The sequence below is a fragment of the Chelmon rostratus genome, chromosome 14 (genome assembly GCF_017976325.1).
Source record: "Chelmon rostratus isolate fCheRos1 chromosome 14, fCheRos1.pri, whole genome shotgun sequence".
NCBI lineage: Eukaryota > Metazoa > Chordata > Actinopteri > Chaetodontiformes > Chaetodontidae > Chelmon > Chelmon rostratus.
Genome location: NC_055671.1, coordinates 19838689 through 19854233, shown reverse-complemented (window position 1 = coordinate 19854233; position 15545 = coordinate 19838689). Strand labels below are relative to the sequence as shown.

General features: G+C 40.2%; 2 protein-coding genes across 2 annotated transcripts; one reads left to right on the top strand and one right to left on the bottom strand.

Moving 5' to 3' along the window:
* Nucleotides 1-359: 359 nt before the first annotated feature.
* ccdc90b (coiled-coil domain containing 90B) lies at nucleotides 360-5984 on the bottom strand. The gene is made up of 9 exons (XM_041952480.1): nucleotides 5752-5984; nucleotides 4807-4926; nucleotides 4460-4563; nucleotides 4021-4122; nucleotides 3811-3852; nucleotides 3548-3619; nucleotides 2204-2257; nucleotides 1915-2029; nucleotides 360-1816 (listed from the first exon to the last, which is right to left on the bottom strand). Exons 1-9 carry the CDS (start codon nucleotides 5801-5803, stop codon nucleotides 1761-1763), a joined length of 717 nt encoding a protein of 238 aa, XP_041808414.1. The 5' UTR covers nucleotides 5804-5984; the 3' UTR covers nucleotides 360-1760.
* A 553-nt stretch (nucleotides 5985-6537) lies between these two features.
* Nucleotides 6538-15466, top strand: alg8 (ALG8 alpha-1,3-glucosyltransferase). The gene is made up of 13 exons (XM_041952798.1): nucleotides 6538-6626; nucleotides 7369-7447; nucleotides 7804-7997; nucleotides 8640-8749; nucleotides 9721-9788; nucleotides 9933-10059; nucleotides 10557-10660; nucleotides 10806-10926; nucleotides 11159-11298; nucleotides 11737-11876; nucleotides 12325-12422; nucleotides 12889-12961; nucleotides 13589-15466. Exons 1-13 carry the CDS (start codon nucleotides 6538-6540, stop codon nucleotides 13812-13814), a joined length of 1569 nt encoding a protein of 522 aa, XP_041808732.1. The 3' UTR covers nucleotides 13815-15466.
* Nucleotides 15467-15545: the final 79 nt, after the last annotated feature.

Below are 15545 nucleotides of genomic sequence, written 5' to 3'. Positions count from 1 at the left end.
TACAACAATCCTAATTTATGATATAACTAGATATGCAAGTAGCTGTGTGTTTCTGTCAAAGCCAGTTTCCTGCCCGGTGGCTCGTAAGTGTGTAATTTTAAACAGAATCCCACCGACTACCAGATGTCGCAAAATCAAACAGAGCCTCAATATTTTACGAACATCAGGCCTCATCAACCCTTAAGCCATCTTATATTTGATGTGTTTAATATTTAATGTTTTATACCTTTTCTTTTATCACTCTCCCTTTTTTTTCCTTCACGTTTCGTACCATCACAGCAGTGATTCCAAAGTTCTTCATGTTTGGTTACATTTTCAGTAATTTGTTCTACATAAAAACACACCTGCAGTTTTATTCCTCTGAATTAAAATCTTTATTTGTGTTTTCTTTGACCTCTACAGTTAATGTCTGTCGTCCATCAGTGAAGACATCCAGCTCTTATTACATATGATGTTTTCTGGGTCAGTGAGCTCCAAATGTTCCTTCATTCAGGTGAAAAATCTCATCAAACACATTTCAAACAAGCACCCTACAATGAAATTATCAGATTTAGATTAATCAAGTAAACAGGTTCATCACAACTAAAAATGTTGGTCTGACTGTAAAACATGTTTCCAAGGCAACACAAGTTACATAAAAACATCAATTCTGAAAGTGTTTGTTCTTTAAAAAGGTCAGTTCATCAAAATCAAAGACAAAATATTTTCACTAGTGGTGTCTCTTCATGCAGATACTTTTTTAACTAAGTACATTTTCGAGGTACTTGTACATTACTGGAGTATTTCCATTTTATACTCCTATATATTTCAACTCTATTACATACTTTACTAGAAGAAATAGTCCGATTCTTTCCTTAAGTAAAACTAGAAATAGTCAATTTAAAAGTACAGAAGTATTCGCAGCTGATACTTTAACTACATGAAGCTGAGAATACTTGTGTACGCGACTGCACTGAAGTAGGATTTTGAATGCAGAACGTTCAAATGTAATGGAGTCTTTTTTGTTCTAGTACTGTTACTCAAGGAAATGATCCAAGTATTTCTTCCCCCACTGAATATTTCCCTCGGAAATGTAGTGATGTAGAATACAAAGCAGTATTAAATGGAAACACTCAGGTAAAGTATAAATGTCCTAACACTGTACTTACTATACAGCACTTGAGTAAATGTGCTTCGGTAGTTTACACGAGTGTTCGCCCTCCAGTATTTACAACTTTTTGAATAACGATTTACATTTTGCTGATATCACTTATGTACTTCTACTTAAGCAAAAATTTAAATGTGGGACTTTTACTTGTGAGTAGTTTTACAGTGTTATACTGGTACGTATACTGAAGTAAAACACAGTGAAGATAAACTGAACTTTGTTTATGTTCCTTTAAACATTAAAGGTCCAGTGTGTAGGATTTAATAGCATCTAGTGGTGAGGCTGCAGATTACAACCAACTGAAACCCCTCTCCTCACCCCCCTCTACAGTGGCTGTGAAATGTTCTTTCTGGAGCCAGTGTTTGGTTTGTCCTTATTTTCAGGTGATTATACACGACTAAAAACACACTTATGAGTACTATATTGCATTTCTGCCAATAGATCACCCTAAATCCGACACACTGGACCATTAAATTGTGACATTTTGTTGCAGCAACACATTTTGAAATGGCATCCTAGTCGTTCATCCGCAGATCTCAAAGAGTTTTCTTCTACTTTGTGTCCTGGATGAAGCCGCGTTAATCCCATCAGTTTGTGGTTGGATGTGGATCCTTCACCTCCACAGCCGGTAGACTCCCAGAGCGATGGCCAGGCAGGAGAACACCGTCGCTGGGGAGGAGCACAGGCGAAAAAGCCTTCAACTAAAATCCAGAGAATCACACTGAAACCCCACGTCCAGCCCTCTGAAGACGCTCCAACGTGTTTACCTGCGAGGTAGCGGATCGTCTCCAGTTTTAAAGACTCCAGGACCGTTTTGAGCGAGGCCACCTGGAGGTCCATCTTCTTGTTGATCTCCATGTTGTCGTGTTCGAGGTCGGCTTTCTGGTGATGTCATCGACCAACCCCATCAAAAACAACCAGACAGTTAACCGAATGGTGAAACTAACCTTGCACAGTCTGCCTTTGTTCCTCCAGTCAGTAAACAGAATGGACTCACAGGCGCAGTTTTATAAAGTACTACTGTAGTATCATAGAAGTATTATACAGTCAGTTTACCTTATGATGAAACTCTGTACTGGCCTCCATCAGCTTCTTCTCCTGTTCAGTAAACTGACAGAAAAACACAAAATGAGCTCTAACATCCTTTTGCCTCGCTGGCCGACATTCCCGTTCACTCCAAGACACGAGATAAAACCAAGCTATGAAACAGCTGCAGACAAAAGTCTCATTGATCACTTCTATTCATTCAAGACTAATCATGTTTGATGTTGTACATTCCTAGTATATATTACATTTCAGTACTAACATAGGTTAAAGCTGACCATGTGAAAAAACCCACATCTGTCAAGTCATAAGCTCCATTGTACCACACACACTGGTTCGGCTTTGCGGCCAGTGTGATCCCACCACAAAATGACCTCTACTTTATCCTATTAATCAAACTGTCTCAGTCAAAATATGCCGAGTTAAGTATTAGCAGTTTCTGTTTGCAGTGCACACATGGATGTACATGGATACAGAAGAAAACTTGAAAACATGATGTTTCTCAGGCAAGTTCTGCAGATGTAAGTGTCCTTTTTCCTACAGTGGATTTATGGATGTTTGCTCTGGACGGACATTGGAGATGATGATATCCTCAGGATGTTTAGTCACAGTGACTGTTATCAATATGTGTTCCAAGTCTGTGTGTTCAGAGTTGTGACTCAGAGAAGGAGCGCAGATATTTATGTGAATTTCAGCATTCAGGTTTTTGAGTTTTTTTAAAGTACCTTGATATTTTTCATGAGCTGGGTGTCACTGTTATTTCTGCAGCTCTAAGCGCTGACTAGAGGCCAGGTCAATCAAGGTCAAACTACTAGAGGTGTTCAGTACACGAATAAACAAATGTTTAAACTGGTCTGACTATACTGAATCAGGTCATGTCATGAACAAATCAGTAGATTTTAGCAGCTAAGTGGAGTACAGCAGGTTACTTCCTCATGAAAAGCCCATTAAAAGACAGCAAAAGCCACAGAAACAATTATCATCTGATAGGTCAGTCGTACAGATTGGTTTTGTACTGAGCTGAAAGTAACAACTAGCTGAATGTGACATCTGCACTGAACGTCACAGCTGTGTGAACGGTGATGCTGTTTCTACACTGGTGACATAATCACATGTGTTTTCTGCCTGCAAATGCAACCTAAAGCGTGTTGGTTCTGATCGCTGCTAAAATGCAGGTGGCCTACGCTCAATACTGGTCATGAATGCACCATGAGGAGACGAAAGGCCTCTGCTAATGTGCTGCTTTCACTACGGTATGATGCGTTCACTTACTTGCTAAGCGCGTTTGAAAATCTCTGACGTAACTGAAACCTAACACACACACACACACACACACACACACACACACACACACACCATGTCAGAGATCCTGCTGCTCTCCAGGTTGATGTCCAGTTTGGTTTCTGCTCGTACTTTCTGACACTCCTCCTGAACAAAAACACCCGCAAACACATCAGGAAACACAAAAGGTTTAACTTCATTTTAATAATAAATTACTGTTTCTATAAAAACTACATATGCTTGTTATGCGTATTCCAACCATTTACTGGGCTACAAACTAACCAACAGCTGCAAGTCTTATGAACTGAACCAACAGTAGTCATGACACACTGTCTCACCTTCAGTCTGTTTTGTAGCTGCTCCAGCTCTCGCTTCATTTTCTGTAGGAATTATAAGAATAAATAGAGAGGGAAACAAAACCTGATGGTAGCAAATCTGATGTCCTGGGTGATATGTACGTTGATGTTTTCCAGTGTCAAGTTTTCATTTGATCATGTGACAAAAGGATATCTGCGTGCTTCATAACTAGCAATTAGTGCCACTCGTACCGTGTTTTCAGATCGAAGGTTGGCGAACTCGCTCTTCTCCAGGATCACCATGTCCTTCCTGATGGCGTCCAGGTGAGCCACGATCTGCAGCACTGCGATTTCCTGACAGAGGAACAGCAGACACCATCATTGGCTGACAGAGAGTACACCATGTAACAGTACATTTACTTAGTACAAATGTGGACTTGCTCCCCTTCTTAACTACTGGCAATGATTTATTCAGCTCTACTTATTCGTCACCCAAAGTTAATGAATCTGATACGCTCATATTCAGTCAAAATAAAGAGACGCTGTGGCTTTTAGAAATGTTCAGTGTTTCACCAGACATTGATTGTTGCTCTTCAAAATGTCACACAGACTCACTATTTTTGTTTTTTTTTGTATACTTATATACTATGTTGTATAAAGTTGAACAAAAAATGCAAAAAAAGGAGCCTACCTGGTGGGCTTTGGTCACCATGTCTTTATAAACGATGTCCATGTTTGCTGTCGTCAGAGTAACCAGAGCTGAAACTATCAGCTCCGCCTGACGCTTCTCAAAACCTGCACAAAAGAAAAACAACATTTGGGTAAAAAACACGTGTTGATGTCAGAGAGTCTCATATCAGTTCACCTTCAATCTGGATTTCAGTAGTGAAATCAAAATTTTAACACAGTGTCTAGACAAAAATGATCTGTTAACTTGATTATTTATTATCAATATATGAGTCAAATAAAATGTTTTCCTGTTCCCTAAATGACTTAAAGTCAAATGGTGGTACTCTGGGTTGAATGCTGTTTTCTCACCGCTGCTCTCCAGCTCCGTCACCATTACGTGGGAGTCGAAAGGGAGCTTTCGCTGCTCCAGAGGCGTTAATTCAACTTTCCGGAGGTCAAAGGTCTGCACAGGCGCTGTCACATGCAAGCCTATCACACACACACACACACACACACACACAGAGTTTGTTGGGGTCTATTTAAAAAATGTGATTATTTGCTGAGAGTCAGATGTTCAGACTGATCAGTCTGTAACTATGAAACTGTGCCAGCTGCTGGTGAGCTTAGGTTAGCATAAAGACTGGAAACAGGGGGAAACAGCTAGCCTGGCTCTGTCCAGATGGAACAGCACCTCTAAAGCTTGGTGGTTAACAAGTTATATCTTGTTTGTTTCATCTGTACAAACATTAAAGTGAAACAACAACAATCAACCTTTTTACAGGGGTTCTTATGCGTCGGACTGTTTACTATTTGGGAGTCAGTTAATTCCTGTAGTCTCAACTGGTTGCCTGGCAACTGGTCCTCTATTTCTGAGGGAATTATTGTACTTTTTACTCCACTATATTTATTTAACAGCTTGACAGATATAGATTCTATATACAAAATCTAACGACTAATAAATTATGATGCATTATCATACAATAAACCACCCAGCAGTGTATAAAATCATTAAAATTAGCACCACTTTTCCAGCATCAACGTGATGAACACGTGAACGTGCCACATAACTACAATCCAGGGATGCATATTTTTCTGAAATTAGTCATTCTGCTCAATGGGTACTTTACCCTTTAAGACTTTAAGTATATTTTGATGCTAATACCTTTGTTCTTTGACTTACGTCACTTAATTTTCAAAGCAGAACTTTCCCTTGTAACAGAGCTTCTACACAGTAGAACTACCACTGGATCCAGCATGCATTGCGGTTAGTGAGATACTTCAGAGGACGTTGAATGAGATCTTGTACTCGCTCACCTTTCCATGTTAGCACCCGTCGTACCCTCCATCGGCGTAGCAGCGCGTTCATCCCGGAAGCTACAGCGTTGATGAGATTCAGGGAAGTTTACTGGAACACTAAAACTAATGAGACAAACTCCAGACGGTCCCAACACACTGTTTACACCGTTAGATCACAGCACTCGTACATACACACAGCTGACAGACCGGAAACAGTCCGACAGCACCAGAAGGTCTGACGAAAAGTTGGGAGTTCAGTCAGTCCTGATGCTGCATTCAGGGACCATGGGGATTCTTGACGTCCCTATGGTTGGCGTGTTACAACAGAAATAATGGGTGAACTCAACAACAAATTATGAGACGGAAAATGGGTAACATTTTGACCACCGAAGTCAGCTACAACATTAAAATGTAGCATACAGGTGAATGCATCAGTAAAATATTTCAACAACATACTATATAATAATGCAACAAAGAGGGCATTTTTCTAATTGATCCATTCTGTATATTTTTGATGATATTGTTTACCCATTTTCACTTCAGTAGGGTTTTCAATGCAGGACTTCCTTGCAATGGAGTACTTTATACTTTTCTGAATTTGGAAATCTGAAATCAGATCAGATCCGGTCAAGAGGCCCTCCGTTCTACAGTACCGACAAACTATAAAGAAAACTATAAAGCAATTACGAAGCCGCTGGTACGCTTTATCCGAGGATTTCGTTTTAGACACAAGTACAATTTAAACAGTGTCTGCCACGGAGCAGTCAATAAAGTTTTGTTTACAAAATCAATACCGTCACTGTCATGGCGGCGCCCGTGGTGGATAGTTGGAGCTGGTTTCCAGCGTTAGCACTGGGAGTTTCTTTGTTGAAATGTCTGTTTATCAACGCCTAGTAAGTGGGAATACTTTTAATGGACTCGTCACACTTAGTGGTGCAGCCTTAAAAGAATAGTTGTATCTGTTAAATGGCAGTTGAAATGCTGCCGCGCCTGTTAGCATCGGGATAACACACTGAGTATCTAACGTTAGCTACAAGCCAGAAAATATGACTTTAAACTGAATAGTACCGTTGAGGAAATTGTTAATCCATTTGTTTTAGGGGACCTGGTAGAGAGCAAAATTTGTGCAGCCGTTTGTTACATTAGATTTCATGTGAAATGACGAGGTATTGTTGATGTAACATTAACTTGACGTGTTATTAATTTCCTGGTTTATGTAGCCAAACAGCCTCAAGATGGCGCCGTTTTTCACTACATGTTCGTTTTGAAGTTAAGTTGATAAATTACATACGGGCTATTATTTATACGAAACAACCACTCTCATCAATAATCCCCAGGGAACAATAAGTAAATTTGGCAGTTATTTCATCAAAGCAAGTTAGCAAAATTGCAGCCTGTGGGAATTGTGTCGGGTTCCCTTCATCTGTAGCACATGAATATATTTCTATCATATAAAGTCATGTTTACCACCAAAGATCTTTTCGAATGGTGTGCAGGTCTTTGTCACATTAAACCAGACTTGTACATTTGCAATAACTGAGTCTAGATGAAGCTACCAGTTTTCTGTATGGGGTTTGGTGTGTCTTTGCCTCCAGAGTGAAGTGCTGTTAATATGCTAGTGTGTCTGTCTCTCAGCCATTCCACAGACTTCGAGGTGCACAGGAACTGGTTGGCCATCACACACAGTCTACCGGTGTCCAGGTGGTACCATGAGGTCAGTATGATGGACAATTCCCTCTGCTGCTGTTATTTCAGGCAGGAAGTATCCTGTAGGCAGCATGTTTATTCCTGAATCTTGCTAACTATCACAAGACGCTGCCCACCTTGCTTGAAATGAAGACCACCTCCACTTACCCCAAAAAACATTTCTTACTGTTGTGTCAGAGTGATTCATGTAGTTTAGATTCTGTCTGCATGTCTAATAATTCAGCACATTGTCATCTTATTTAGTTCATATGTCTATTGGCATTCATTGTTTGACTCGTTACTGAAATAGTTGTTAATTTGCATTGTCCCTGCTCAATAAACCAGCAAATAATAACATAATGAAAACATTTTCTTCCCCTGTAGAACACGTCGGAGTGGACTCTGGACTATCCTCCGCTGTTCGCCTGGTTTGAGTTTGGTCTGTCCCATGTGGCTCAGCACTTTGACAGAAACATGCTGGTAGTGGAGAATCTGAACTACGCCAGCCCATCTACTGTACTCTTCCAGCGGCTGTCGGTCATCTTCACTGACATGGTTTTTATCTATGCTGTCAGAGAGTGAGTCCAGAATCTGATCACAGCCTTCAACCTTCATTATCTCATATTAAATCAGTGATTCCACAGATAACAGGTGTTACAACACAAAGGTGATTCACAGGAGTTTACATGAAACATCATTTAAAGACAGCTAGAAGCTCAGTAAATAAATTGTATTATTGGTGGCCGCTTTGTGCTTCCTGTGTAAACATTCAGCACCAAAGTGAATCTGAAAAAGTAAAAATGTCCGCCAATTAGTGGCAGCAGAAACACATTTGCAGCTTGTCTCAAATGTTGTTTTCAAATCAAAGATGTTCCTCATATTCTGTATGTGGACCTGAATCTATTTCAGACATTCAGACTTTTATCTTCTATCTATCTCTCACTCCCGTTTTGTCACCAGTTTTGTGTTAGTTTTCCTGTATTGAAGCAACAGTGAGAAAAGAGACAGCAAACTGTTCTTTTAAGTCATGTTGAAAGACAATAACAGGTTGAATTCATCCTGTGATTTATAAACATGGCTTTAGATTCCCCACAGTTTCTTTTAGAAAGGTAAGAAATGAGTGAATGACTAAAAGAACATCAAAACAAAGTGGCCCACATGTAGTATGTAATGCTGCAGCAGGTGTTTCCTGTAGATTGATTGGCTCTGTCCTCCTCCAGGTGCTGCAGATGTGTTCAGGAACAGAAAGGTTCTCGGGACGTTTTGAACCGCCCGTCCTTCACCCTGGCTGTTCTGCTGCTCTGGAACTTCGGTCTCCTCATCGTGGACCGTATCCTTCAGCTGTGAGAATGTTAAACATGTAACAGCTCGTCATCAGAAAACAATCGCGTTTCAGTGACGTCAGTATTTGTGTTTGGAATCGTTTTGGATCAGGAGGCAGATAAACCAAAAGAAGAAGACAGCTATCAAGTAAACATGGAAGTTAACAATTTTCAGATTTAAAATAGGCAAATTGATTTGCACTGCAGCTTTCAACATAGAGGCAACTCAGATGAATCCTGAAAACTTCAGAAAAGAAGCAGGAATGTGCCTTTCTGAAGCCTTTCTGAAAATACATCGAAACTTGGTTTAGTAAAAGTATAATTTAAGAGCTCAAAGATTCATAAAAGTTTTGCTGAGAAACTGAATATAAACAGAACCTTTGTTTATAAGAAAACTCTACAGACAGAATCTTAAGTCTGTATGTGTTGTGCATCTTGCCAGGTCCAGACTTGTCAATCAGCCCACTGCAGCGAGTTCAGTTGACGGAAACCGAGTGCAACCATTTGACGATTCTGTAGCATATAAGGCCGTTGTTCATCTTCAGTATAGCTCAAAGGCAACAGTCTTTCAGATGTCGTTTGGTGAAATTATTATAAATCTATGTCAGTTATTATTTTTTTTTATGTTACTCAATGTTCGTTTCCAAAAAGTCAGTTGAGATCCTTCAGCTAACCTGATTGTGAACTTGAGTTGAGTTACTTGTTTTATGGCTCCAGAATGTTTTTTATGGATCACTTAACACCCCATGAGTGTCAATCATGTGTATGCTGACACAAATAATTTCTATGTTTTGACTCTTATATAGAAAAAGGGGGATGGTACAAAGACAATTTCAGTAAAGAGTTTTATGTGTAAGGTGTCAAGATGTCCAATATCCAGTAAAATCAGAACAGCTTCATTCTTTCATCGTTGTCTGGTATTAATGACCTGCAATCATCACGATGAGCAGGGTAAAACTTCCTTCACATTTTCCCCCAGATATTCATTTCCAGTATAACGGATTCCTGTTTGGTTTCCTGCTGCTGTCATTAGCAAAGCACCTGCAGGTACAATACTGAGATGGCCACACTGTTAATAATTTCATGTCATGTTGCACCATGGCAGCTGTATAAATAAAGCTTCCTGGTTATTTAAAAAAGGATGATTTCATTTCAACTAGCGGTTTTTGTTTTGTCGTTTGTGTTGAACAGTCTCGACACCTGCAGGGGGCGCTGCTGTTTGCCATCCTGCTCAACCTGAAGCACATCTATCTGTACGTGGCTCCGGCCTATGGCATCTACCTGCTGAGGAGTTACTGCTTCACTCAGGACAACAAAGGTACCACACACAGCTGTTCACCTGAGGCAGCTCAAGTTAATAAAACTAGGTGATACTTTAGTCAATTAAAGGTATAAAATTAATTATTAATCTTATGATAGATAGATAGATAGATACTTTATTAATCTCCAAATAGAAATTTACAAAAATATGAGTCATGAAGAGTAGTTCAGCATGAATAACCATGAGCTGCTGTGTCTGTTGTTCAAGTTCGACCCTCATTTCCTGTCATCTGTCTATAAAAAAATACTCCTCTTAAAAATTGAAAAATAAAAAAAGTTTGCAGCCAATAACCAAAAGGCCGTAGTAACCAGCTAGCATCATCATACCAACCAACCAAAACACCAAGAAAATTTCTAGCAACTTCCCAGCAGCAATGTAGCGACCTCTCGGCCAATCAGCAACTAGGCAACATCCAAACAGAGAAAAGTTCTTTTTCTATGGAGCACACATGAACTTACCTGACTGGTAGTTTTGTGTGTTTTGTTTTTGTGCAGACGGTTCTGTCAGCTGGACGAGTTTCAGTCCGCTCCGCCTCCTGGCTCTGGGCAGCATTGTGGCCTCCGTCTGCGCTCTGTCCTTCGGCCCCTTCATCGCCATGGTGAGTCTCCTCTCTGTCAACTTTCACTCACTCACAGACCAACCAACACAGAGAGTTACTGCATCGCTGAAGTTTGAGTGAATGTTTTTTAGTTTGTTTCCCGTCACTTTGTTACTGAGTCCTGATGAACAAGTGTTTATTTCAGGGTCAGCTCCCTCAGGTCCTGTCTCGTCTCTTCCCCTTTAAGCGGGGCCTCTGTCATGCCTATTGGGCCCCCAACATCTGGGCCCTCTACAACATACTGGACAAAAGCCTGGCGATGCTTGGTGAGGCTCCACCTCCTCATGACCTTTTTTTTTAGCAGTTTACAGTATTTTTTACAAATGTATTTCTCTGTTCGCTGATATATATTTCAAGCATCAGAAGCTGAGGACCAAATATGAAAATCCTCATACTGGATTTAGTAAAAGCTCAGTGATATAAATGTTTTTCATGAAAACACCTATCAGTGTAAAGCAGTACAATCGACATCTCTCTAAGATCCATTTACCTGTTCAGGTGTTCGTCTGAAGCTGCTGGAGGAGGCGGAGCTTCCTCGCGCCTCCATGACAGGCGGGTTGGTTCAGGAGTTTCAGCACTCGGTCCTGCCCTCTGTCTCTCCCTCCATCACACTCGTCTGCACTCTGCTCTCCATCCTGGTGAGTCAAGCCAAACTGACACTGAGCTGGGATTAGTGTTTCTTTCCTTATTTAATTTTGTTTATTTAGGGATGTTTTGATAAAGTTTCGTCAGACGCACAGGTTTCATTGTAACCTGTCAAGTTACTGACAGAGTTAACTTGAACAAAAGGCAGCAGTACAGTAAACGGACGCAGTAGATTGCAGTAAAGGAACACAGTAATGCAGTTCTTGTTATATCTGAAAACTTTCACTTCAGCGAGAAATATTTTAGTTGCCTCACCAAACAAAGTCCAGAGTTTAGAAGTTTTTCTTTTTTGTGTTTGCAGGAAGTCGTCCAGATGAATTGTTTAATGTATTTTTAATGAAGCGTATAAGTTCAGTTCAAAAGTTTCACCGTATTCTGTTTCTCCTCCTGTCTAACTGTCTTTTCTGTCCTCGCACTCTGCGTCTCTGAAGCCGGCTGTGGCGTCCATCTGGCGGCGTCCTCGTGGCGCCCGGGGTTTCCTGCGCTGCCTGCTGCTCTGCGCTCTGGGCTCTTTTATGTTCGGCTGGCACGTCCATGAGAAGGCTATCCTCATTGCCATCCTGCCTCTCAGGTCAGTACCACATTCCTTCATACAATATTTTTCAGTATTGTTCCAGAACAAGGTCAGGTGTAAAGACATTTTACATTATTCCTTTCCCCGCCTGCAAAGTACAGGCGCTAAAACCTTCCCAATTAAGTAATTCCTAAGCAGTGTGTTATGACCCCAACAGAAAACTAGATAAAATGAATATGAGGAGTGAAAAAACTTCTGTTAATTTTTTCCCTCTTTATTGCCAGATATAGAATCTTAAATTAAACATCTTAACAAGTCAACCAGCCCTGAGTAGAAATAAAGCCACAATATTAAATAACAAAAGATGCAGCTCTTCCCTGTGGAGGTAAAGGTGGGGTTAAGATACCAAAGAAACAGATATTCTGACAGGAGGTAAACTTGGACTAAAACTGTTGCAACATTTGAAGTGATTTTCAAAGTTTTTGGTCTGTTTTCCTTCCTGTAGTATCTTGGCGGTTGAGAGCAGAGAGGATGCTGGGATCTTCCTGGTTCTGACCACCACAGGCCATTACTCCCTGTTCCCACTGATCTTCACACCTGCAGGTAAACACCAGACAGACAGACAGACAGACAGACAGAATGGAGCTTTGATCTGAGGGAACAAAGATAAGGACAGAAATATGTCTGTCAGATATCAGGGTGTTTTTCTATTTTAAGGATTTTTCTTATGAAATGTAAATTAATTATTCAGATTCAGGGAATCTACAGACCCTTAAAAATGTTGCAAACATTTTGAGAAGTTGTCTTTGTTTTATTTTTTGAGTGTCATCACTTTCTTTGCCTGTTTTGAGTCACATGTTGGTTTTTTAGTTTCTCCATTCAGGTTTTTAAAGGGCTTAGATTCAGTTACAGAACACATTTAAAAACCTCCTCTAATTCTCTTACTTTTGAAATGACACAACAGGTGCTGTGACCTCTGACCCTTGTAATTCTCACAGCTGATTTAATCATCAGTACATATGAACCTGAACGTAATGAAATGACTCAGTTTGTTAAATGCGTTTTGCAGAGCTGCCCATCAAAGTGCTTCTGATGCTCATGTTTGTGATCTACTCTTTCACTGCTTTGAGGAAACTTCACAGGTGAGGAAACACGTTTTATTGTCTTAATATTAAACCTAAAAGATGTTTTTCATGCAAAGTAGCACATTACATTAATCATGAAAGCAATAAATCCATCTGTCAGAAATCTGTAAAATACTTTTTCTGACCAACATAAATTTGTAGCACTGGTGCAATTCTATATTATATATGTTTCTATTATTTATTCTTTATTGTAGTCAACAAATCTGATGTTCAGACTCAAACCAACAACATGTTAGTCCATCTCTCAGTACTGTCTGACTTCCTATCTGTAACTCTCAGCTCCAAGGCCATTGGTTCCCACTGAAGATGCAAATCTTTAAAAAAGTCCTTACAAATATATTGTTTCATTTGAAAAAAATGTTCAGTAATTTCCTAAAACAGTTGCTCAGTGTAGTTTTATACATTTTTGTTTTAATCAGATTGTGTTTATATCACAAAACACTAATATCTCATGACATTTAGATTGAAAAGCCATCAGAACTTGTGCTGTCTTGTGGCAATAAGACTCCAATACCCAGAATGCTTTGCAGAGTATCAGAACACAGTTTGTTTCTGGATCACTGTCGGAATCTGCTGGAGTTCTCTACTCCTTTTGTAATCAGATTACTGATTCTCTCCTCTCAGTGGTCAAGGGTCCCTGCTCCATCCTCTGGAGTCTATCTACCTGCTGGGACTGGTTGCTTTAGCGATAGCCTGTGAGATCATCTTCCCCCTGTCGCCATGGCAACAGAAGCTGCCCTTCCTCCCCCTGCTGGTGACCTCGGTATACTGCTCTGTGGGCGTCTGTTACTCCTTTCTGCGTCTGTACATCAGCCTGCTGAGGCAGGAGGTGAAGCCCAAACAGCTGTGAGACGGCGCCCTGTACCTGAGAGGTCACAGGTGAGATCGCCAAACACACACCTACATCCCTTCTGCATACGTGCCCCTGAGGAGGACACTCAGAGTCTGACTGCTCACTGTGCAGATCAACAGGAGAAAATTACTGTCACCTCTCCAAAACCTCTGTTGTTGTTCTGTGTGTTTCCAGCGCCATTTTAGTTTTTTTAGCATATTTTTCTTCTTCTTTGGAATATTGACCGAACACAGTCCACATGACATCACATCCTGATATTTCCAGCAGCTGCTGTGAAATTTTGGAGCAGAAAATGTATCAGCATCAACAGTAAATACCAGTTTTTGATATCAGAATTGGACTCTGTTGCTTCATTAGTCACCTGGTCGCTCTTTAGGCTCATAAACGCTCTTTGGTTCTGTTTGTGTTGGTCTGTACCAAACCCTCCTGACCTGCTGTGTGATCAATGCAAGACAAAAACAACTGAAGTTTAGTAGTAGTTTAGTCTTTTTTCGTCAAGTTTGTCGTCACTGTTTGCACTGCTCAGCCTGTGAAAGCAGTGCATTCTTAAATAAGCCCTGATGACATCACAGTGATGTCATTGGGGGTATCTAAGATTAGCTTTGCAGACAGCAAATCTTTAAAAAAAGTCTGAAATACAGAGTACAACTTAAAGCCACCATTACTGCCACAGTGATGAAGGTTTTCAGACTGCCTTGATTGTTGTAATGTTGGATTCAACTGTAGTTAATGTTCTATCAAGATATTCAGTTCTGTTGTTTTGAAGCGTTCTTAAAATTACCTTTTCTTGTAAGAGGTCTGGCTTGGCTGTAAATATAACATTACACTATGTTATATTTCTGTGAACTTGACAACAACATGAATAACATCAGATTTTATACATTTGAGGCCCAAGTGTCTCAGGTTGACAATAAGTGATCACTGTGTACCTTTACAATCCCTCACCATTAGGCTCAGATACATATTTAATCAACATTTAACTAAATATACTTTAAGTATCAGATCGGACTCAGTATCAGCAGATCAGGGCCCAAAACACATGATCAGGAAATCCCCTATCGTCGAGCCTTTATTGCTCTCATCAGCACTGTGACCCGGGTACACCTCTGAACCAGTGCATGCTGGGATAGACTCCAGCCGCCTACAACCCTTTATGGATAGAAACACTACTGGAATGATGTGACTCTGAGCGTCTAATCAGCTGAAATATTTTATTAATTATCTGAAGTTATTTCAACATCTGAGGCGACGCAGACTGGACACCAACCTGTGTTCCTGCTCTCTTCATCACGGTTGGTGGCAACAAAATTTCTACGATTGATCACAGACTCTGGATACAGAATTGTAGTAACCGAGGTGGTATCAACTACGAGAGATTATACTGATAAAACTGGCTGTGATTTCACCCGAAACCAGCAGGTGGATGAAGCAAACTGTCCAGCAGTGAAGAACTACGCCCCACATGGACCAAAACTGAACTGAAAGACGAACGATGATGTTTGATTTTCTACACATTCAAATAAAAGAAAGATTATTTTTTCGTATTTGTGTATGTGATGATGTCTACTGTAACTGACTTTTGTATTTAAACAAACAGAAAAGTGATTTTATTTCCCACAACAGGTGAATAAAAGCCTCAGTAATAATCATCTTTCATTCGTGTTTATGTCAGAGTTTAAATAAAAGACACAAAATTTGTTCAAAAACTTTATTGATAAGGCAACACAA

Bases quoted from the DNA above. Each gene is read 5' to 3' on its own strand.
- ccdc90b (XM_041952480.1), bottom strand. From the start codon at position 5,803: ATGAACGCGCTGCTACGCCGATGGAGGGTACGACGGGTGCTAACATGG. The intron at 2,258-3,547 runs GTGTGTGTGTGT...TTTTTCTGTCAG, and splicing joins GCAGCAGGATCTCTGACATG to TTTACTGAACAGGAGAAGAA. The intron at 1,817-1,914 runs GTAAACACGTTG...GCTCCTCCCCAG, and splicing joins GACGATCCGCTACCTCGCAG to CGACGGTGTTCTCCTGCCTG.
- alg8 (XM_041952798.1), top strand. From the start codon at position 6,538: ATGGCGGCGCCCGTGGTGGATAGTTGGAGCTGGTTTCCAGCGTTAGCA. The intron at 7,448-7,803 runs GTCAGTATGATG...CTTCCCCTGTAG, and splicing joins TGTCCAGGTGGTACCATGAG to AACACGTCGGAGTGGACTCT. The intron at 10,927-11,158 runs GTGAGGCTCCAC...TTACCTGTTCAG, and splicing joins CAAAAGCCTGGCGATGCTTG to GTGTTCGTCTGAAGCTGCTG.